This window comes from Cyanistes caeruleus, chromosome 9 (assembly GCF_971803275.1).
Source record: "Cyanistes caeruleus chromosome 9, bCyaCae1.hap1.1, whole genome shotgun sequence".
Classification (NCBI taxonomy): domain Eukaryota; kingdom Metazoa; phylum Chordata; class Aves; order Passeriformes; family Paridae; genus Cyanistes; species Cyanistes caeruleus.
Window position 1 is genome coordinate 1,235,278 of NC_141709.1, and position 22,091 is coordinate 1,257,368.

At 42.3% G+C, this 22,091-nt stretch overlaps 1 protein-coding gene and 1 long non-coding RNA gene across 3 annotated transcripts in view; one reads left to right on the forward strand and one right to left on the reverse strand.

The window, feature by feature from the left end:
• Nucleotides 1-22,091, forward strand: part of NOTCH2 (notch receptor 2) — an 86,204-nt gene that overhangs the window by 45,327 nt on the left and 18,786 nt on the right. For both annotated transcript variants that reach the window (XM_086841883.1, XM_086841885.1), the window contains exons 11-21: nt 2,928-3,161; nt 3,625-3,735; nt 5,307-5,499; nt 6,885-7,030; nt 7,524-7,643; nt 7,765-7,917; nt 10,770-10,998; nt 13,276-13,477; nt 16,594-16,747; nt 18,392-18,576; nt 20,623-20,755. In XM_086841883.1, coding sequence (XP_086698009.1) covers nt 2,928-3,161; nt 3,625-3,735; nt 5,307-5,499; nt 6,885-7,030; nt 7,524-7,643; nt 7,765-7,917; nt 10,770-10,998; nt 13,276-13,477; nt 16,594-16,747; nt 18,392-18,576; nt 20,623-20,755 — 1,860 coding nt within the window. The remainder of the gene's footprint in view (nt 1-2,927; nt 3,162-3,624; nt 3,736-5,306; nt 5,500-6,884; nt 7,031-7,523; nt 7,644-7,764; nt 7,918-10,769; nt 10,999-13,275; nt 13,478-16,593; nt 16,748-18,391; nt 18,577-20,622; nt 20,756-22,091) is intronic.
• LOC147651424 (uncharacterized) lies at nt 7,049-9,557 on the reverse strand. Its single transcript, XR_015273773.1, has 2 exons — nt 8,991-9,557; nt 7,049-8,502 (listed from the first exon to the last, which is right to left on the reverse strand). It is a non-coding gene; the product is annotated as an uncharacterized LOC147651424 (long non-coding RNA).

Consider the following 22,091-nt stretch of genomic DNA (forward strand, 5'->3'; position numbering starts at 1 on the left):
AATATGGAATCCACATATGGAAAAGCATCAGTGTGAAGGCTCTAATCTGTGGTTTACCTCCCTTTCTCCCAAGCCAGATTATATCATGTGCAGTTGAAAAACAAGAGATGGACAGAGCAGTGCTGCTGTGCATTCTGATTTCTGCTGCATCAGGCTATTTTATGTCAAAAGCTAAGACTGAAATGCAGTTGTGGAAGAAATTCCACTCAGCAGCTGCCTGCCAGAGAGTGACTGAAATGGTTTGTCAGGTATCACACAGAAATTTTGGCAGAGCTGTGGCTGGAACTCAGGTGGTTTTTTTTAATGCCTGGTGAATTACATATTCAGAAGCGTCAGGTTTAATGATAGGATTTTCTTATCTTCAGAGCTCCAGGGGTGATGTAGATGTGTTTTTATCTTCATTTTTACATCTGGTCAAATAAGAGGGTTCAGAGCTGTTATATTCTAATTCTCAATAAGGAGCTACTCTTGGTTGCTCTCAGTTGATGGTGCCTGATACACTGCTCATGCTACAGGTTCAGGTAGGAAATGCCTTGGTTTTAGCTGTTCTGTCAGGGGTGAAGCTGAACAGTTCCTGGAGCTGTCCTAGTCCCAGTAATGTGCAGTGAGGTTGGTTAAATTTATGTGCAACTTTTCTCGTTTTGGATCACTCCAACAATCAAATTATTAAGGCATATTTGACTTCACTGCATAGAATGTAGCAGAGGTTAGCCTAAAAATAGCCTGGGTTTTCTCACACGTGGTCTCCAGCATTCCCAAAGTTCCTGAAGAGACACTGAATTTGTTGGAAGAAGGAGAATGCAGTAGTTGTGACCGGGAGAGAAATTATTGCAGTGGTCAGAATTTTCCTTTTCTTTATGGGACAAACTAAGCAGACACTTGCAAAAAGAAGGAAAAGCTCAAATCTCCTCCAAACTTGGAAACTGTTTTAGTCTTTCTCAAGCTGGTGTGTGTTCTGGTTGCTTTCATTTGCAGAGTATGCAGAGCTTATCAGGCCTGGGAGGGTTTTGGGTGGTGTGGAGGAGGACAATGTGGAGAGCTGTGCCTTGAAAAGCAAGTTCTGAATTTGGCACTAAAATTAGCTGCATGAACCACCTCAATACAGAAATTCTAGGTATCCCACCTGAGAAGGGAAGACAATTGCTTCCATTAAAGCAAAAGGTGTATGGAGCATTTTCAGGCTGAGAGCAACCAAAGCAGCAGCTCTTAGTAAAACTCTTGGTTAAATCTTTGACTGAAAATGGAAGAGAGACTCTGTATTAGGGCTGTTCTCCATCCTGTCTGAAGGATTCTCACAGTCTATATTCAAATGGTTTTTGCCTAGCTTAGCCCTTGTCTGCAGAGAGAGAAATTATGTTTTGGGGAGGTATGTTCAGTTAAGAGATCCAGAAATATTCCTGATCTCCAAGTGGCCCAGTTGAGCCACAACAGCAGGCAAGGTAATGACTTTGGAATGAACCTGTGCTAAGTGTTATATTTAATATTGACAGCCTTCTGTAAGACTGAAATGTGGAATTCCTCATGGGGGCAGGTCAGTTACTGGACAATAATGTTTGAGTATGTTCTTGCTCTGCTAATCTCATAATATGAGTGATGTGTTCCCTGAATGGTAATCGCCGGCTGCCGACGTGATTGAAAACTGCAAAATGTTTGGCCAAATGCTGTACAGATAGCTCTATTTACTGCTTGCTTTTTGTCTTTTCTTTCCCTTCTGGCATTATTCCACTTCTCCTTCCCAGTGGTAGATCATGGCTTTTCTTTTCTTGGGTTGTTTCAGGTCTCTCCTCTTTTATTTGTCTCTTCCCCTTTTTTTTATTTCCCCTCCCTCTGCCACCGTTTGTCCCCTTATCGGTTTGTTTTTCCTCCTTCCCTAACATCTTTTTATATCCATCTCTCTAACTAGCTTCCCTTCCCTCTCCCCACCCACTTCCACACCCATTCATCCAAGCACACGTTCGCAGAACTTGGAAATGTTAGCCGTCACCTGGTATGTTTGACCACAGAAATAACCACAAACCTGTGTGAAAAATGGGGAGCCTCTTATCCACTTAAAATGCTCAGGTGAGAACCACTCTTCAGCTGTTGAAATTCCCTGCAGCTTGGTTTGTATCAGTCTCCGGTTGGTGCCTTGAAATTTCAAGTTCTGCCTTCCTGATCTTCAGCTGCTGGAAAGCAGCACGAGCTGTTGCTCTGAAAACCATTTATTTGAAATTGTCCCCTCTGCTCCATCATGGAAAGCAGGGTTCTTGAGGGAGCTGTTGGCTGCTCTCAGCTTCCCAAACCCTTCAGCCCTTTTTGTGCATAGGTTCTGTCCTTCTCTGTTGCTCAGGATGTTTCCCAGCTGAAGCAGAATGAAACAGGCCAAACTGCTGCTTTGTTTCATTGCCCCTAACCCAGAGGTTGCATGCAGCCTTCAGTGAGTTTGCAGTTGGTGCTTGATTGCAGTTACTGAAAAGCTTCCCAGTGAAAGAGGCAAGGAACTTTCTGCTAAGCAGAGCTGCAGAAGCTTTGACATGAGCCAAGGGAGTTCCCCTTGGGAAGGTTTCAGCAGCATCTTTGCAGTAATTTCTCATTCTAACAAGGTCAGCCCCACTCTGTCCTACTCTACTGTGTAGAGGAAATAATGGCTGGAGTGTGCCTTCAGATAGTTCATACTGATGCAAGTAAATATTTCTGATGGACATTTACATGTTTCCTCTCGTGGCTGCTGTTCCAAATGAACTGAAGGTGACCACTTGCAGTGCCAGGGTTCTCTGTGCATGATGTTTTTCTGCAGTGCTGTGAACAGAGCAGAGTGTTGTGCTCCAGGGCTGGAAATGCAGTTGAGGTGCCCGGTCACCCCTTTTGCTGATTCTTGATACAATCCTTTCTGTATTCACTACCAGTTAACTCCTTACTTACTCCTCCTGCCGATGGTTTTTCCTCAGGTTTTACTGGCCTTCTGTGTGAGGAGAATATCAACAACTGTGACCCCGATCCCTGCCACCACGGGGAGTGCCAGGATGGCATCGACTCATACACGTGTGTCTGCAACCCTGGCTACATGGGTGCCATCTGCAGCGAGCAGATTGACGAGTGCCACAGCAACCCCTGCCTCCACCAAGGGCGCTGCATCGACCTGGTCAATGGCTACCAGTGCAACTGCTTGCTGGGCACCTCAGGTATGTAAAACACAGGTGGAAGGCTTGGATTCAAGCATGTAATTGTTTCTTGTTGCGTGCTAGGTTTGAGACAGATGATGGTGTGAGAGTATCGTTTTCGCGCTGCTTTTCCTTGCTGAACTTTGGTGTGTTTGTGTGGATTGCCTAACCCTTAGTGCTGCTGCAACTGGTCTTGGGAGAATTTGCTTCCTCTTTACTCCAGAAAAAATGAGGCCTGCAGAAAGATTAGGCAGAGTTTTCAAAATGTGTTTAAGTATTTAGTACAAGTTCAATAGTCAGCACCCAGTGGCTCAGGTGGCATGCCTTGGTGTTGCAGTGCTGCTTCATCATCACCTGTTTAAATTGCCCCCAATGTGACTTTGAAGCAGGTGTTAATTTGGCTATTTTGGGAAAATAGCTTTGTTGCCTTCTTTGTAAGATTTACCCTCATTACTCCTCTAACTCCTTTTCTTTTTTAATCCAGGAGTAAACTGTGAAAACAACTTTGACGACTGTGCCAGTAACCCGTGCATCCATGGGGACTGTATTGATGGCATTAATCGCTACAACTGTGCCTGCAAGCCTGGATTTACAGGTAAAGTCAGCTGGCCAAGAGCTCAGAGTTGTTTTGAAGATAGTTATCCCAGGGAAGCTGTGCTTTGCATACTGACTGCAAGGGATTCAGCTGGTACCTCAGTAAACCCTTCTAATCTTTGGATCTTAGCATCTTATGTTACAGCCAGTCCCACCAAACAGAAAAAAATGGCCTAATCTGTGCTGTGAAATGCCATTCTTGTTAGGTAATTAAGTCCAATTCATGGTTCTTGGTTTTATAACAAATAAACCCACGTGACTTTGGTTTATTATTTACAGCCTCTTTCCAGGGACAGAGAGATTGTGGGCAATATGGAGAGGTGTTTGATTAGACTCCACCTTGGGCTTTGACCATGAACAGTACTTCTGTTTCTGTGAAATCACAGCATTCACTTGGTGTTCTCCATGAGTTGCTTCCCTTCAGATGAATAACCTGATTTTTTCAGTGCTTCTCTGTCATAGCATGGTCTATTCTGTTTTCTTTTTTAAACTACAAAGTTTCTCTGGTGCAGTAAAAGTGGGGCTGAAAAAATGAGTGGTTAGACACCTCTGGGTCCATGTTTAGAACTCTTGAGTCAACATCAGGACTATTTCTGATGACTAAAGCACATCTTTACCACTGTTTATAAGGGCATTTGTGTTTTGAGCCATGTAGGGTAATACAAAATAAATATTGTGAAGCAGTTGGTACTGTTTATTACAGCTTTCTCATCACGTTTGTTACTGTTTATTACTGAATGATTCTAATTAGAATAGATCTGAAAAGCATTAGAAAGAGCACTAAAAGGTTTCATGTGTCTTGTGCTTTTCTCTTGGGGTCTTTCTAAACTCCTGGTGCTCCTTCCTTCCTATGGCTCTGGCACTCTCTAGTCCCCAGAAGATGAGGGATGATGCTGATCACTCATGCCTATCACTCCCCTATGATGCTGGCATTCCATATTTGTTATCCTGCTGGATCTCTTGGTGTTAAAATAATTCAGTAATATGATGAATTGGCATATTCCAGTCTTTGGGGAGCCGGCTTGCGTGGGGTCTTGTCGCTCTGTCCTTTCCTTCTGTTAAAAATGCTTTCAGCTTACTGCATCATTCACTCTGTTTAGCTTTCCAGCCTCACAAGACCTTTTGGTCACTGCTTCAAGGATCTTGCAGTCGTAACCAGAGGCAGGCAAAACAGGAAACGGTGTTTTTTAGCGCCCCTTTTGCGCAATAAACCACAGGAGCTGTATTTTCTGCAGACATTTGGGCAGTATTGGTTACTCCAGGCGTAGGCACCTCAGAGCACAGGAGCAGGCTGCAGACAAGTGGAGCTGGAGAGGTTTGTTGCAAGCATGATCCAGCTTGAGTGATTCTTGCTTTCCTAATCAGCATTAACGGGTGATTTTCAGTGGCGGTTCTGGAATGGTTTGTAAATACCAGCCCGAGTTTCAGTGCTGTTCTCCAGGCGCAGGAATCTCTCAGAAACTCTTCTCTTGGCTTGGGTTGGAGGCACGTGAGCTCCACGCTTGCTGAGCTGTGTGTTTTTGCAGAGATGCAAAGCCAAGGCTCTTTCCAGAAGCTGTTTTTGCTGCGCAGGGCCCCGCTGTAACGCGGACATCGACGAGTGCACGTCCAGCCCCTGCCACAACGGCGGCACGTGCGTCAACGAGGTGAACGGCTTCCGCTGCGTGTGCCCCGAGGGCTTCCACCATCCCCACTGCCAGGCCCAGGCAGATGGCTGCCTCAGCAACCCCTGTGTGCATGGCAACTGCACACACACTGCCACTGGGTAAGGACTCCACTGACCTGCCTGCTGTGTTCTTGCTTTCCTTCCTGAATTCTGTTCTTCTCTAATTTCTCAGCATCCCAGTTTGTCTGCTGCCTGTGACAGTGAGGTGTCATCACCATTCATCCACCAGCTGGTGTTTCAATCTGGGTTTTTCTGTGGTGTTTGCTGGTGGTGCAGGGTGTGCTGCCACCGTCTAGAGGGAGGGTTTGGTGATTCTAGTGAGTGGAGTGAATGCAATTAAAATGAAGAAATGGTTCCAAATTAAATCTTGGGGGAGCAGTAGCAATCTATTCCATCAAAACCTAAACATCGAGCACGGGGGACTGTCATTGTTGGATGGTGCTTTTCTTCCTAACCAAACACCACAGGCTGACAACTTTTACACTGGGGACAGATATTTCACCCAGGACACTTTGTCCACTGCTGAGGTTTGGTCAGCTTTACTCATATTGTTTTGTGTCTGAGAAGAGAAAGGAAGATTATATCTGCTTATTTTGGTGGCAGTAGTTGCTTCTGAATCTTCCCATCCAGGAATCCCAAATGCTGCTTTTGGGAGCCCTAAATCAGACTTCTTTTTGGTAATGGTAAGTTTGGGGATGTTTTGTCTGTAAAAGTTCTCAGCTGTAGATGGAATAGCCTCCCAAATACGTGCTGCATCCTGGGAAGTGTTGTCAGCACTTGGGCAAGGCAGTGGTTGGCTGCTGCAGGTAGCTCTGCAGGGCAGGAAGGCTGCCTTTATTGCTAATTCAGCCTCTTTGTAAGCTTGGAAAAGAGATTTTTGTTCGTCTTGTCTGTCATCTGTCACTCTGCATTGAAACCCACGTACGGCTCACACTGTGCCAGGCGAAGGAAACCGTGTTTGCAGGGCAGTGTGTTGTGTGAACTGAGTCCAGGCTGATTCAACAAGTCCTTCCTTCTTCATCACATGGGTGGGGTGTGTGCTCTGCTTCAGATTTTGAAACGTGATGGAGAAGATTGCTCCTGCTCCCAGCCAGCTGTTTTCATTTGAAACCACTATTTGGTATTAAATCAGTCTAGTTATCTTTGGAACCTATTGTTCCCCTCCACTTTTTTTTTTTTTTTTTTTAAATCTTTTTATCTTTTCTGTCTTTGTTTGAATATGTTGAGATGGTCTTATCAAAGCAGAAACATACTGCTGGTTGACTGAGCACTTTGTGCAAACTGTAGTGAGGGGAGTGTGGTTTTAAGGGCGGGCTTATTTTCAGTATTTTCAAAACTATACAGCTGGGGTAAGCAGTCTAAAGTAATTTAGGGCTCTTCTAAAGAGAGTTCTGGTTTTCTTTCCAAAGCTAATCTGCAGGAGAAACTGGTAGAGGAGTTATCTAAAAAAATGCTCTAAAACTAGTTCTGTTTTGCCTTTCAAGGTACAAGTGTGTCTGTGACCCAGGCTGGATAGGAGATTACTGTTCAACAGAAGGGAATGAATGTAAATCAAACCCATGCCAGAACGGAGGAACTTGTGAGGATCTGCTGAATGGATACAGATGTACCTGCAGGAAAGGATTCAAAGGTGAAAACTCGGAGAAAATTTGTTATATTTTCCCTTTTTACTTTATTGCACCTTTAGAGTAATTCCTTTTCATTAAACTTTGTGGAAATAGCAATCAAGATGGGAAATGCCATGGCTGTATGAAGTTAAATTACAGTCAGTTCCTGTAGACATGATACAGTAATAGAATACTTAGCAAGGGCTTGTCTAAGCCTTAAGAAATGTCCTGTTGAAAGCTTAGCTTAATTTTCTTTGTAAATGATGAAATTTACATAAATGCCCTGGAAATTGGAGGGGCATTAAACATAAAAATGACCATGGCTGGTTCTACACTCAGCCCATGAGGAGTGCTCTGCTCTCCTCTTCCTTCAGCTGAGATTTTTCAAACTGTGCCAGTGCTGTCCACTGCAGTGTGGGATAACCATGTGAGTTACAACCTCTTTGTTCATTCTTCCAAGAGGCACCGAGCCCTTAGCAGCACATTCTTCTGCTTTTTTCCCATTCTGTGCCCCAGGTGTGAACTGCCAGGTAGTGGTTTCTCCTTGTTCCCCTAATCCTTGTGAGAACTCGGGAATCTGCCAAGAATCTCCTGACTCTGAAGGCTACACCTGCCAGTGTGCCCCTGGCTGGGAAGGTAAGGTGGATTTGGGTGGATTTGGGGGGCGTGTTGCGCTCCCAGTGCTGAGCAGCGCTGGCCTCTTGTCAGGGGTTCTTGCTTTGTGAAGGCTCTCACCCTCAGACTCTCCACATTTCAGGGGAAAGATGCACAGTGGATATCGATGAGTGCCTCTCCAAGCCCTGCAAAAACCACGCTCTGTGCCACAACATCCAGGGCAGTTACCTGTGCGAGTGCCGGCCTGGCTTCACCGGCGGGGACTGCGACAGCAACATCGACGACTGCCTGTCCAGTGGGTATCAGCACATTGCTTCCCACTTCTCCCTAAAAATAACTTTGCTGACTGCTGTTTGACAGATTTTTGAGCTCTCTTTTAGAATCTCTTGCCAAAAGGAGAAAAAAAAATAACAACCCCAAGGTTCAGGGTGGTGTTGTTGATGACTTTGTGATGTTTGAGTCAGTCAAAATCCAGCGTGTTGGGCTGCTAGAAATGGACCACAGCATCCTAACTGATGGCAGCTGTTGTTCCCAGATCCTTAACTTGAGAAGGTCCTTAGAGTTTACATACTTGAATAAGAAGTGCTGTTAAATGCAAAATTGTATTTGCCTGAAATTTTAATGCATCAGGTTAAGGTGCCACTGCAGGGCTTACCTGTATTTCAACGTTCAGTTTGATTGAGGTGTGGTGGGAATCTGGGGTATAGCAGTCCTTCCTGAAATGTCTGTCTGACATTAATATTCCTGGAAGAGTGGGTCCTGTTGCAGTTCCAGTTAATCCATATTTGAAAACAAATGAAGCAGCAGGAAGGCTTCCTCTGTTCTGGAATAGGTATCAGTTGCAGGAGGGTAGCCCATACACTGATGAGTGCTGAAATGGCTCAAATTGCAAGAAAACAAGTATTAATTTCACATCCTTGACACTGCTGTTTATAAAGGAAACCAAATACATAGTAGCTTCTTTTTCTTACTGGGCATATTCTATATCATCATCCTCAGATAAAATCAGAGTCTCCTGAGAAATGTCACGTGTTTAAAAGTTCATCTTGTTGCTATTTGAAAAGTGCTTTATCAAACCTTGGAGGAGTTCACAATGCTGTAATTCTTAGAGTGGCTGGGTCTTTTAAAAAAAAAAAACCCAACCAAATGACCAGAAAAACACAAAACAACTGCTCAAAAAAACCCCAAAAAACCCCAATCCCCATTTTTTTACCATCAGCTTAAAACCATAATGGAGTTTTGAAGACCTTAGGCAAACTTAGCAAATGTGAACTTAGCAAATTGTGTTTTGCATTGGGGGAAAAAAACCCATGTAAATTCATGACTGCTGTAGAGAGGGATCCAAACAAGTCTGTTAGCAAAAGTTACCGTGGGAGCCCCCTAAGCAGCACTGCTCAAAGAACTTCTGAGGTGTCTGGCTCAGCCTGAGCTTTTGATTCCTTCTTCCTGAGCAAACAGGTACAGCACAAAAAGTGTCACAGTGCAGTGACCCAGAGCTTTGCTTACTGAAGCCAACAAAATCATTGCCTGTCCTGTTAGTTTTTGTGTGGGTGTCTGAAGATAAAAACGTTCTCCAAGCGTTCATCTTGCACTTTTGAACAGCTGGGACATCTCTCTCCCTCCTCCCAAGTGTTCTGAGAGCTGTGAGGTTCACCCCGTGTTGTCTTAGGCAGCACACCCATGAGGCTGAAGAAGCATTTCACATTACTGCCACAGCTGATTTCATTTAGCATAACAAAAACCTTCCATGCCTTGAGCCAAATGTCTTTTAATCTATGAAGCAAACAAACCCTCCAACAACAGGAACTTATTGAAAAGCTGATACCCGAGTCTCCTTCTTCTGTCAGTAAATGTGTGGCACAGAGAATTAATGCACAGCTTTTGGCTTCACTCATAGGTGGCTGGCTGCCACAGACACAACATTTCATAGCTGCCAGGGGTCTTGCTTTGAATGTGCTTTTTCTCTGCAGTAGTCAAATGACCTTTAAATGGTTGCAGGTGTGTCTCATAATACAAATTTTTAACATGTGAGCATGTTTCTCAGTCAATAAATGAGCTTTAATTACCTTTCACATTTCTTCATTTCCCAGTAAACAGAATTAGCTTATGATGCTTCTGATAAACTGCAAATTTTTGGTGGAGTCTGTTTGCATTTTCATGTTCATATTTTAATACTACTTAAAGATAATCCTAAATAAAAAAAAAAAAAGGCTTGGTAACCTATTTTTCAACCCCCCTGCTTTCTCCCTTTTTCCTTCCCCCTCCCAGTTTCCCTCTCTGCCTTCATATATTAGGCTTTTGCTCTGTGGAATGCAGAGTAGAAAAGGAATCTGGCTTCAGGAATGTGGGTCTTAAATTCAAAAGTGGAAGGAGAAAAGCAGGAAGAAGTTACTGAGAAGCAGAAATCTTTCAGGCAGATTGGTACTTGAGGAAGCAGAAGGAATACAGTAGTAGGAGGTGGCTTAGACAAAAAACTGTGGTGGGCAAGTAGCAGGAGCATGGCAGGGATAAAGAAAATATCAAGAAATGCAGTGATTGAGGAGAATCCAAGGTGGTGAAGGAGTTTGTGATCTTTTCTGTCAGCCTTTCCCCAGTCAGTCTGTGATGCTGGGAAAAATATCAAGTGCTCAGTAATGCACAAGTGCTGATATATGTGCTAATATACACCTTTGATTTGTCTGGACTGCTTTCATGCTGAAAATTAAACACACAAGTTGTCTCTTGTGTTGAGCAGAGTCTGGAAAAAAAGAGAGTGTGCTAAGGAAGAAGCAACAGTTGCTACTCTTTGTTGTATTAGTAGGCATCTGTCACAAAAGCAGCATTTGAATTTTAAACCAAGATTAAAACCAAGATTTAAACCAAACCTTGGGTTTTGGTTGAACAATAAAACAAAAGGCTTTGGGTTTTGGTTGGAACAAATTCCAGCAGAGAAACCTGAAGGTTGGCCCTGATCCACACCTTGTAAATTTGGTATTGATAATGCTTTGCAGTTCCCTGTTCCATAGAGTGGCTCAGAAAAACTTCTCAGTACTCTGTCACACTCTGGGCTATGTGACATCTTTTATTTTCCCATAGAAACCACTTCTCTAGACCTGGCCCTTCTCTATCACCCATTTTAACACCCACCGTGGTGCTTTTCTGCCCTAGATCCCTGCCAGAACGGAGCCTCGTGCGTGGATGGGATAAACTCCTTCTCATGCATCTGCCTGCCTGGATTTCACGGGGATAAATGTCAGACAGACACCAACGAGTGCCTGAGTGAGCCCTGCAGGAATGGGGGCACCTGCACCCACTTTGTCAACAGCTACACCTGCAAGTGCCCGCCGGGCTTCGAGGGAACCAACTGCGAGAGCAACATCGACGAGTGCACCGAGAGGTGAGGCACCTCTCCTGCTGCTCCTGCCCTCCAGCCAGGCCTGCTCTCAAGCAGCTTTTAAGCAGGGGAATTCACTTTTCCTGCCATTTGTCACAGGCACACTTGTGATTCTTGCCAGGAAAGCTGGATCAGCTGAAGCGCAGTTGCCTGGTCCTCGTTTTCTTCTAGCAGTTCCATTATGGGGTTAAAAAGGTTTAACAAAGGTTAAAACAGAGATGCTAGCTTATTGAGATATAAATAATTCATATTTTTACAAGGCCATTGTCACCTAGGGGAGGGGAAATAATTGGTTATGAATGGTTAGTCTGTTGAGAAATGTAAAAGCTGCATAAATGGAAGCAATGGCCAACTGTTAGAAAGGCAGGAAAAGTAAATTAGTCCTGAGTTGTTGACAGCAAATAATATGAAAAAGCAACCAGGAGAAACACTAAATCCACTAAGTTCTGTACTGGAAAGGTTTAATCATTAGAGGTCTTTTAATGCTCACAAATTGGTTGTGGTTTAGCAGTGTTGAGATAAAACCTGAGGTCGTTCTAAAGGGGGAGGTGTGGAAGTGAGTTAAAATGCTCAACAGCTGGTCCTTATATAAATGGTTCATGTGGTAGTTTTAAGAGCTCTTTGAGAGTTAAACATGTGATTCCATCATCTGCCTGCATATTTATTTTAAGCTTCTTTAGGATTGATTGTAAGTAACTTCAGATTCTCAGATGGGAAACAATTTCTAACAGATTCTTTAAAACTTGCAATGGTTAAAAAAAATAATTAAGAAGTAGTCTGTTCTAGTCTAGTTACCAGAGACAAATTATGCAAAACTCTTGGTTTTCTTAAGTATTTTCTGCTCAAATGGAAAAGATCTTTCCTGCCTTTTATAAAATTGCACTTGAGGAGGAGGTATTTTAATATCTTTTTCTTAAGAGCAGGATTGTGTCACTGATGAGGGTGTGTTTAATTTGCACAACAGTTGTTGAATGGAGTGAAGTATGCTGGGGTGTTTTAGCAGAACTCCTGGCTCTTCCTTGAGGTTCATCCTGTTTTTGTTTTTGTTATCAGTCAGGACAGGAACCAGTCTTGCAGGTATGAATTAAAGATGTAGCAATTTTCAAGGCTCTGCCAAGCTAAACCAGTCACACCTTCTCAACCAAAATTACCCAGCTCTGCTGAAGAGCACTGTGGTGGTTGGCTGATTTGAATTTGGGTCAAATGATTCTTCCCTGTGTTGTGTGAGAAGCTGCCCTCTCCTTTTGCTACCTGGTTTCGGTGAAGCACACCAGGTGATTGGCAGTTTGCTCTCCCTCTGAAACAGAATTCAGCCTCCAAGACAGAGGAACTTCTCTGATAAGCAGTTTAATGTTTGATAAGTAGGTTAATGTTGACATCCCTACGGTGATCACAGAATTGCGATGTTTAAAACTTGCTTCCCTGCACTGTGAGTTCAGGGAGCTGAGTCAGTGGCTCCTCTCTTGGCAGGGCACAAAGCAGATAGCAGGCATGAATTTGGTTTGTGTGCTTTATCAAACTGATTATCTCAAGTCTGATCTCAGAGGAGCAGGAGCTCCTCTACAAGGAAAACTGAGTCAATTTTGCATGAGGCATCGATTCTCCAAACTTTCCCAGTCGCTTCTCCCTAGGACACCTAACCTGGCAGAATTTCTTAGGATGAGAAGATTGGGGAGGAGGGGGATAATTCCTTTGATCTGAATTTTGCCAGGGCATGTATGAGTAGTTTTATAAATCAGGACTTAAGATTCTCATGAGAAGAGAAGGAAGGGATTTAGCAATACCAATACTTCCATATAATTTCAGTGAAGAACATGCTTGTGTTTTGCATGTTGTATAAACTTTTTCCTTGAGAAACCATAGCCCTGACTCCTTTGAAGATTTAAAAAAAAGAAGGCAAATTGTTTTGTTTCTCATAATTTGTAATACAATTGTAATTTGTAATAAAATTTATCAGTTTGAGCAAGCCACACGAGGGACTGTTTGCGGTCACATTGAGGCTGGGAAGATTTCATTAAACAAGTTACATCCATCACTAATGACTCATTAAAACCCTGCTTTAGTTTCTTGGTCTGCTGGGGCAAAGGTGAGCTGGAGGGTGAGCTGGCATCCCCTAGGATTGCTGTTTTCTGATTTATGCTTCTTCAGCCAGGAGTTAGCAGCGGTCAGAAGGTCCTTTTATCTGCTTTTCTCCCTTATTTCAGTCATGTTTATGTTCTATTTTATCTGTGAGCTAATTGCATTTTGTCTCAGCTTACCTTTCTTCCTCCTCTCTCGCAGCTCCTGTTTCAATGGAGGCACCTGTGTGGATGGGATCAATTCCTTCAGCTGCCAGTGCCCTCTGGGGTTCACAGGGCCCTTCTGCCTGACAGAAATCAACGAGTGTGACTCCCGTCCTTGCCTCAACAGGGGCACCTGTGTGGACAGCCTGGGCACCTACAGGTGTCTGTGTCCCTTGGGATACACTGGCAAGAACTGCAAGGTGGGTGATGGTGGAGTCTGAGACACAGAGTGTGTGCCCTTGTCTCTGATGCCTGGCTCTGAGGTCCAGGAGAACAATGAATTTCATAGAACATGAAATTTATGGGCGTGTTTTTATGGTGTTACATGAAAACAACTGTTAGAAAAGCTAAAAGTGTGAGTGTGTAAATTAGAAACTTTTCTTAAGTCACTGAGTGAAAAAGTTAAAGTTTAGGGTTTAAACCAGTTTAGAAAACACAAGACAAGATGGAGGATTTAGGGTGTTGTCTCTTCTCCTTCTTTATTTTCTTCTTCTAGAGGTTTTGGCTAATAGTAAGTGATTGGATAGAAAATGTCACAGTGCAGCACACAGGTGATGGGTCATTAGGTCATTAAGAAAAATAATTTATATGTCTATTGTTAATTGGATAAGAATAAGTATAAAGATAAAACAGCTGTGTAGTTTGGGGCCATGTTGTGCCATCAAAGCCAAAGTGAGCCAAAGGGGCAGGATGAATTGAACTTGTGCAGAAAGTCTGGAAAATCTGCCAAGTTTTGTGATAACATCCTAATAAACACGAGAAACAAGATCCTAACAAGTTTTGAAGTTTTCTTCCTGACCCAGAGAACTGAGATAAACAGAACTCCCCATGAGAGATTATCCCAAAGGAGCCCAGCTCAGAGGAGACTGGGAAATCCAGGTGTGAGGAGAAATACAGCAGAATCAAAAGAGTAAAAAAAGTTTCAGGTGACTTCTGGTGGCATTGCTGTTTGAGCTGTCCAGCAGCAAAGAGAGAGGTGTGAGGTGCCAAAGGGGATCTTGTTCCTTCAGGCCTGTTAGATGCCCCTGTTCAAATCTGGAAATCACAGAATGGGCTGGAAAAGACCTTAAAGATCATCTAGTTCCATCCCCTGTCTCTGTGCAAGAGGAGAAAAGTGGTTATTTATGAGAACAGGTGTCACTGGAACTTTCTAGATTAATTTTCTTAAATGAAAGCCAGCTGTTAGCCTTGAAAATGGCTGCATTTCATTCAAAGCATAAAATTGTCCTGATTGAAGACAGAGTATTGTATTAAATAAAGAACAAACCCAGCAAGCAAGCACAAAACAAAAACCAGAATATCAATCCGATTAGCAGTATTTAGGTTTAACCGATTCAATTTTTACAGGAAGGTAAATTTTAATCAGGGTTGAATGCAAATTTTTATTTTTTATTTTCACGAGAAGCCAGAAAATGTTTTGAGGCAGTAAATGACATTCTTGTCCTATCCACAGCCTCAATAAAAATCTTTAGCCTTGCTTGCACACTTCAGGCAGTTTAGTTTTCCACAGGAGCTGCAAACCCTGTGTACTGTAAATGACTGACTAGTGCCCATTAAAAACCCTTAACTTGGCGTGGCACAGTGGAAACTGAGTGATGTTTTCCAAATCAGAGTTCTTTCTTTTGATTCTGTTCTTATCAAAACAGCAAGAATGATTTGAGACTATTTCTGCTTTTGGATTGGTAAATTCTGTATTGGCTTCCTTCACCAGCAGTCTTGAGTGCTGCCATTAAAAAAAAAAAAAAAGGTGAATTTCTTAAATTGCTGGGAAACACTACAATTTTGTCAGAATTTTTTGCAGCTCTCTTTGGTGCCAGCTTGTCTTTGTAAAGCAGTGAGTGTTGGAAAGAAGCATTTTAGTGGCAGTGGGGGAGGTGCTTTTACAGAAGAATGTTGCTAGACATTAAATTGTCAGGTCTGCTTCTAGGTATTGCTAATGGAGGAAGTGAATGCAAAGTAATGAAGTGATAGGAAAAAAGCAACCCCTCTGCTCCCCTAATTATGCATTCTGTGCACACCACTCAAACCTCATTGGGAGAATTAGCAATGAGAGTGATCCTGCAGTACTGTGAAGTTCAGTAGTTCCTCTTCTGTTATGTTTGCTTTGTTTTTACTGGAGAAAAGGATTAATGTTCCTTTCCCCAAATTAAATGCTGTGGATTCTCAGAAAGTCTGCTTTATGTTCAGCTAAGCTTGGTTGTGATGTATTACCCATTTTATACAAGGAACCAGAACTTTCTAAATTTAGATAAGTACTACTCAAAGCTGTATTGGGGAGATTTATAGATTACAGCTACACTGTAGTTCTTGTCTTAGTGGTAAACTGGCTTGACCTAATTAGCAAAGCTAAATAAGCAGCACAAAATCAGACAATGATTCATAAGTTTTAGAATTTGCATGTAAAACAGTCAGCTACTCATTACAAATGCAGAAGCAAGAGCTCGGTGTTTTTTCTTCTTCACGCTCAACTACATGTGATAAAACTTAATTCCAAGTTTCCTTTTGGTTGCCTGTGAAAGCACAGATTTTTTTTTTTTTTTTTTTTTAAACTTTAATCTTTGTGAGGAGACAGTTTGCATCTGAAAAGCAGAACTTTTTGCAATTGAAATTGCATTTTACAGCCAAAATTCACTGCTACTCACTTTAAAAACCTCCCCCTTCCTCAAGTCAGCTTGAAATCCATCATATAGCTGTATTAATTTGAAGCTGAATTGCTTAAAAAAGGAAATTATGTTTAGTGGCTGGTTTATATTGTATCAGACAGTTATTTTGGATCTTTCATAGGATCACTTTACTGAGTTTTAGACTCTTTTTATCTGAGAAATCAAGAAAAGCAGCATGTTTTAGCCCATCTTTGGTTCAAAAAACTATTGTGGAGTTTCAGTCGAATCTTGGAAGACACAAGAAGTCAGAGAGACCAGACTGCAGGAAATGGGGCCAAGAGCAGGCATGGTGAGCTAATGATAGAGAGGAAAATTATGGATCAAAATGTGAAACACATCTGTCATCCTCAAAAAGCAGTGCAGATGGGGGGAGTGAGGGAGAATAGCTGGCAGCTTCCTGCTAGTGTGGAACTGGAGAGATCAAACCTGCTAAAACCAAAGCTCCACCTTCATGGTGAGCTGTGAGAATTCTGAAATAGTGCTGCCATCTGGGGTTTATTCCTCTGTACACCTGAACTTTGTTAGGCACTGCCAGAAAAGTACCTGGCTGGGGTTTGGCAGGTAGTGTCCTGCTCTTTCCAGTGTGGCTTTCTTTGCATCTGAGTGCTGTTTCTCCTGCATCTGCTGTATTTCATGGCTTTTCTCCTCTGCAGTCACTGGTGGATCTGTGCAGCAAGTCTCCCTGCAAGAACAAAGGCACGTGTGTCCAGACTCTGGCCCAGACTCGGTGCGTGTGCCCGCCCGGCTGGACTGGCGCCTACTGCGACGTGCCCAGCGTCTCGTGCCAAGTGGCAGCTTCACAGAGAGGTAAACCAGCATCCTCTGTGCTCTGGCTAAAAACATTTCCCCAGGAGAAAAAAAACCATTTTCTCCTTCCCCCCTGCACCTGCCCCAGAGAGCTTTGCCTCTAGGTGGTTGATGGTGGTCGCTTCTCAAGTGAAAATACTCCCTGCAAGGGCGTGCTTGGGAGTCGAGGCTGTCTTGATTCTCCCCATCACAAAATCATCAGAAAGGGAGAGAAATAAAAAAAAAAAGAAAGAGAGAATTAAACAGTTTATGAAGTCTCAGAGTTTCCATAGCAGTGTTTTACACAGACTGCCTTTTTGGAAATGCTTGAGCTCTTCATGCTAAACCCCAGGCAGGCCAGGTTTGAGACGTGGTGTCCTTGTACAAAAAAGGCATCTTGGAGCTCATGGTAAGCAGAGAATAATCATTACTAAGTGCCCTATTTAGCCTTGTAGGTTATACCACGGCCCCTCAAAGTACTAATTTTCTATTTCAGGTGATTTTTATGTAAAAGATTTGGTTTTTAAGTGAATTTGTGTCCGGCAACATGGCTTGCAGCCCAGGCAGATGGACACTGTCATGCCACTTTTGTGCAGGAAATCCAGACAAGCAGATTGAGTGTGAAAGGAGAAAGTTCCCATACATTTTGGGGACATTTTAGGTACAAACATTGAACCTTTGTAGAGCAGCAGTAGTACTCCAGGTGGGTATTCACCAGCCAGTGCTAAAGCAATACAGCAGCACAAATACTTCATGCCAGCGTTGAATCCAGTGATCCAGAGTACAGAGCAGTGACTTCATTTTCAAGCCAGTTTTGGTTCTGACCCAGTGCAATTTAAGGAGTAACCCTTCAATTTTAAAGCTGTAACTTTTCAATTTGTTGGTCCTACCCACACCCATCCCTGCCTGAGCTCCCAGCACTGGCAGAGAGTGTGTTTGGTGTGTTTGCTCACACAAAAGCAAAAAAAGGATAAATACTCAGGGCACAGTGATACAGAGGGATGAATAGAATATTTAATGATAAATACTTAGGGCAGAATGATACAAAGGGATGAATAGAATATTTAATGATAAATACTTAGGGCAGAATGATACAAAGGGATGAATAGAATATTTAATGATAAATACTTAGGGCACAGGGGTACAGAGGGATGAATAGAATGTTTAATGATAAATACTTAGGTACAGTGATACAAAGGGATTAATAGAATATTTACTGGTAAATACTAGGGGTACAGGGGGATAAATAGAATATTTAATGATAAATACTTAGGGCACAGTGATGCAGAGGGATAAATAGAATATTTAATGATAAATACTTAGGGCACAGTAATACAAAGGGGTAAATAGAATATTTAATGATAAATTCTTAGGGCAGAGGGATACAGAGGGATAAATAGAATATTTAATGAGAAATACTTAGGGCAGAGGGATACAGAGGGGTAAATAGAATACTTAATGATAAATACTTAGGGCACAGTAATACAAAGGGGTAAATAGAATATTAAAGGATGAATACTTAGGACAGAGTGATACAGAGAGATAAATAGAATATTTAATGATAAATACTTGGGCAGAGGGATACAGAGGGGTAAATAGAATATTTACTGATGAATACTTAGGGCACCGTGATACAAAGGGATAAATATTTAACCTCTGTTTCAGGAGTGCCCGTGGACCAGCTGTGCCAGCACTCTGGGCACTGCCTCAACGTGGGGAACAGCCACCACTGCCAGTGCCAGGTGGGGTACACGGGCAGCTACTGCGAGGTGCAGCTGGATGAGTGCGAGTCCAGCCCCTGCCAGAACGGAGCCACCTGCCGCGACCACCTGGGCGGATACCAGTGCGAGGTGAGGCTGGGGCTGGGCTGGGACAGGGCTCCTGGGACACAGGGATAACACAATATCTACTGGGAAATGCTTGGGACACAGGGGGATAAATACAATATCTACTGGGAAATGCTTGGGACACAGGGATAAATACAATATCTACTGGGAAATGCTTGGGACACAGGGATAACAGAATATCTACTGGTAAATGCTTGGGGCACAGGGATAACAGAATATCTACTGGGAAATGCTTGGGACACAGGGGGATAAATACAATATCTACTGGGAAATGCTTGGGACACAGGGGGATAAATACAATATCTACTGGGAAATGCTTGGGACACAGGGATAACAGAATATCTACTGGGAAATGCTTGGGACACAGGGGGATAAATACAATATCTACTGGGAAATGCTTGGGACACAGTGGGATAAACAGAATATCTACTGGTAAATGCTTGGGACACAAGGGGATAAACAGAATATCTACTGGTAAATTCTTGGGACACAGGGGGATAAATAAAATATCTACTGGTAAATGCTTGGGGCACAAGGGGATAAACAGAATATCTACTGGTAAATTCTTAGGGCACAGGGGGATAAACAGAATATCTACTGGTAAATGCTTGGGACACAGGGGGATAAACAGAATATCTACTGGTAAATGCTTGGGGCACATTGATACAGAGGGATAAACAGAATATCTACTGGGAAATGCTTGGGGTACAGGGGGATAAATAAAATATCTACTGGTAAATGCTTGGGGCACTGGGGGATAAATAGAGTATTTAATGATAAATTGTTCAGGCACAATGATACAGGGGGATAAATAGGATATTTATGAATAAATACTTAGGGGACAGTGATACAAAGGGATGAATAGAATATTTACTGATAAATACTTAGGGCACAGGTACAGAGGGATAAATAGACCACTTAGGGATAAATACTAAGGGCACAGTGATACAGAGGGATAAATAGAACACTTTAATACTTAGGGCACAGTGATACAAAAGGATAAATAGAATATTTACTGATAAATTTGTAGGGCACAGGGGTACAGAGGGATAAACAAAATATTTACTGATAAATTCTTAGGGGACAGTGATACAAAGGAATGAATAGAATATTTACTGGTAAATACTTAGGGCACAGTGATACAAAGGGATGAATAGAATATTTACTGATAAATACTTGAGGCACAGGGGTACAGAGGGATAAATAGAATATTTACTGATAAATTCTTCAGGCACAGTGATACAGAGGGATAAACAAAATATTTACTGATAAATACTTAGGGGACAGTGACACAGAAGGATAAATAGAATATTTAATGAGAAATTCTTAAGGGACAGTGATACAAAGGGATAAACAAAATATTTACTGATAAATTCTTAGAGGACAGTGATACAGAGGAGTAAATTGAATACTTAGGGGTAAAATCTTCTGAGAGGTTTTTAAGACTGAATTAAGAGGTGTGATTGGAAGGAGCTGTGGGTGATGAGCATGTGAACTCTCTGTGTTATTGGAGAGGGGGGTTCTTCTCTGGAAAAGCTTTTTGCCTGAGGTGTGGTTTATATTAAAATATTTGTAAAATGTATTCAAGGAATATTGTATTTTCCCTGTCGGATAGGCAAGGTATCCCTTGCCTCTCAGGGTGGGAAACACTTTCCACTGCTTTCTGTTTCCCAAGGCTGATGCAGAGAGCAGTGTAGGCCATGAGATTATTGTATATCAGCCTCCCTGAGCTTTCCAGAATGGCCTTGGAAGCCCATGCCCAGTGGGAAAGGATGAGTTTTATGTAAACCTGAAGCCAAAACAACCAAGCCACTTTCAATGCTGGAGGATATCAGGATTTGACCTGCTCTTTGCAGCGATCAAACCGCTCTTAACTCAAATTTGCAGTGCCCTGTTGGGTGTCCCATGACTGAATTGTGTGCTGAAGCAGCCCTTGAAAGCACGTGGAGTTGTTCAGCTCCAAAGGCAGCCCTAACCTGCCCCAAGGAGGGCTCCCCTGCCCTTTCTGAGATGCTGGCAGAGCACCCACACTCATTTCTGTGCCCACAGTGTGTGGCTGGATACCAGGGTGTCAACTGTGAGTATGAAGTGGATGAGTGCCAGTTCCAGCCCTGCCAGAACGGGGGGACCTGCATCGACCTCGTCAATCGCTTCAAGTGCTCCTGCCCACCAGGAACTCGGGGTAGGAAACTCAGCCATCAATAACTGAATATTACAGGAGGAGGGAATTTTCCTCTCTGACTGCTGGTTTCACCAGTTGAAAGGGGAATGCATTATGCTCTTTGAAGAATGTTCCCAAAGTACACTGGGTCCCTTGAGACACATATTTTCTCTTTAAAAATAAATGCTGCTTTTTTTTTTTTTTTTTTTTCCCCCTCCCTTTTAATTTTTTTTTTTTTTCTTTTAAAGGAATAGGTCGTGGCAGTGTCCCTTGGGAATGTATGATCTCTCTTTGGCAATGTGGATGCATGATTTTGCTGTTAAGGTCTCTCCCAAACCTTAGTTTTGATATACTAAATCCAAGGTTTCTTTTTGGCTAAGGTGCTATGAAATAAATAGGAAATGTTCTCAGTTCTCACAAAACTTCCAATATCCTTTATTTGCTTAAATTTCTTCAGTGTCCTCTGTCCTGGAGTCTTTTGGACTTTTCAGAGTCTTAGAAAAGAAGTTGAGTGACTCTAGTCTACCTTAAACTGTTTCAGCATATTTGAGCTCTTTTATTAAAAGCTCCTTTTTAAAAAAAGGGAAAAAAAATAGTCCAGAGTTTATATCAGTAGTTTTCAGTAAACATAATTCCACAGCCTGTTTATTGTCAGGTTTCCTGAAACCTAGCCTTCCCTTTTATATCTGACCTATGAACCTGGCTTCTACCTTTGAAGATATTCAGAATTTAACCCATTTTAACCCATCAGTAAAAGCTTTATGTTCTTTTTTAAGGTGATTTCTCAAGTCAGTTAAAAATTTTACACTGCTCTAGCTTTTTCCTTCTGAAGTGTGTTATCTCAATGTAGGTGAAATCTTCAGATAAATTCTTGGTTCATAAACTAAATTTAACTACAATTAGAAAATAATATATTTGCCTCCTTTCCATGAATATCACCAGTTCATTCCCCTTAGTGTGGCTCTCAGCTCACCTCCCCACTGTGGATAAATGTTTATTTCATTGTAAATCATTGCACTACCAATTCTTCATGCATTATATGTTCTTAACATTATTCTTTAATTAAAAAAAAATAAAAATAAAAAAGGCAAAGAAAGTGCAATAAAAGAAAAGCAGAAACAAATCTGCTTTTTAGGTCTCTACATCCTGGAGTGTATTTATGTACCAGTATCTACATTGCCAGGATTTCTGTATTCCATCAAATCCCCCACCATCCTTTGAGAGGTTCTGAGTGTCCTGCTTTTAACCCTTCAGTCTTCCTTTGTTGAGATTAATTACTTTTTGGACGTGACAGATTTTTATTTTTCAATTAAAGGAATTGGAGGAGGCTTGATACAGTTATTTAGGGTAGTAAAAC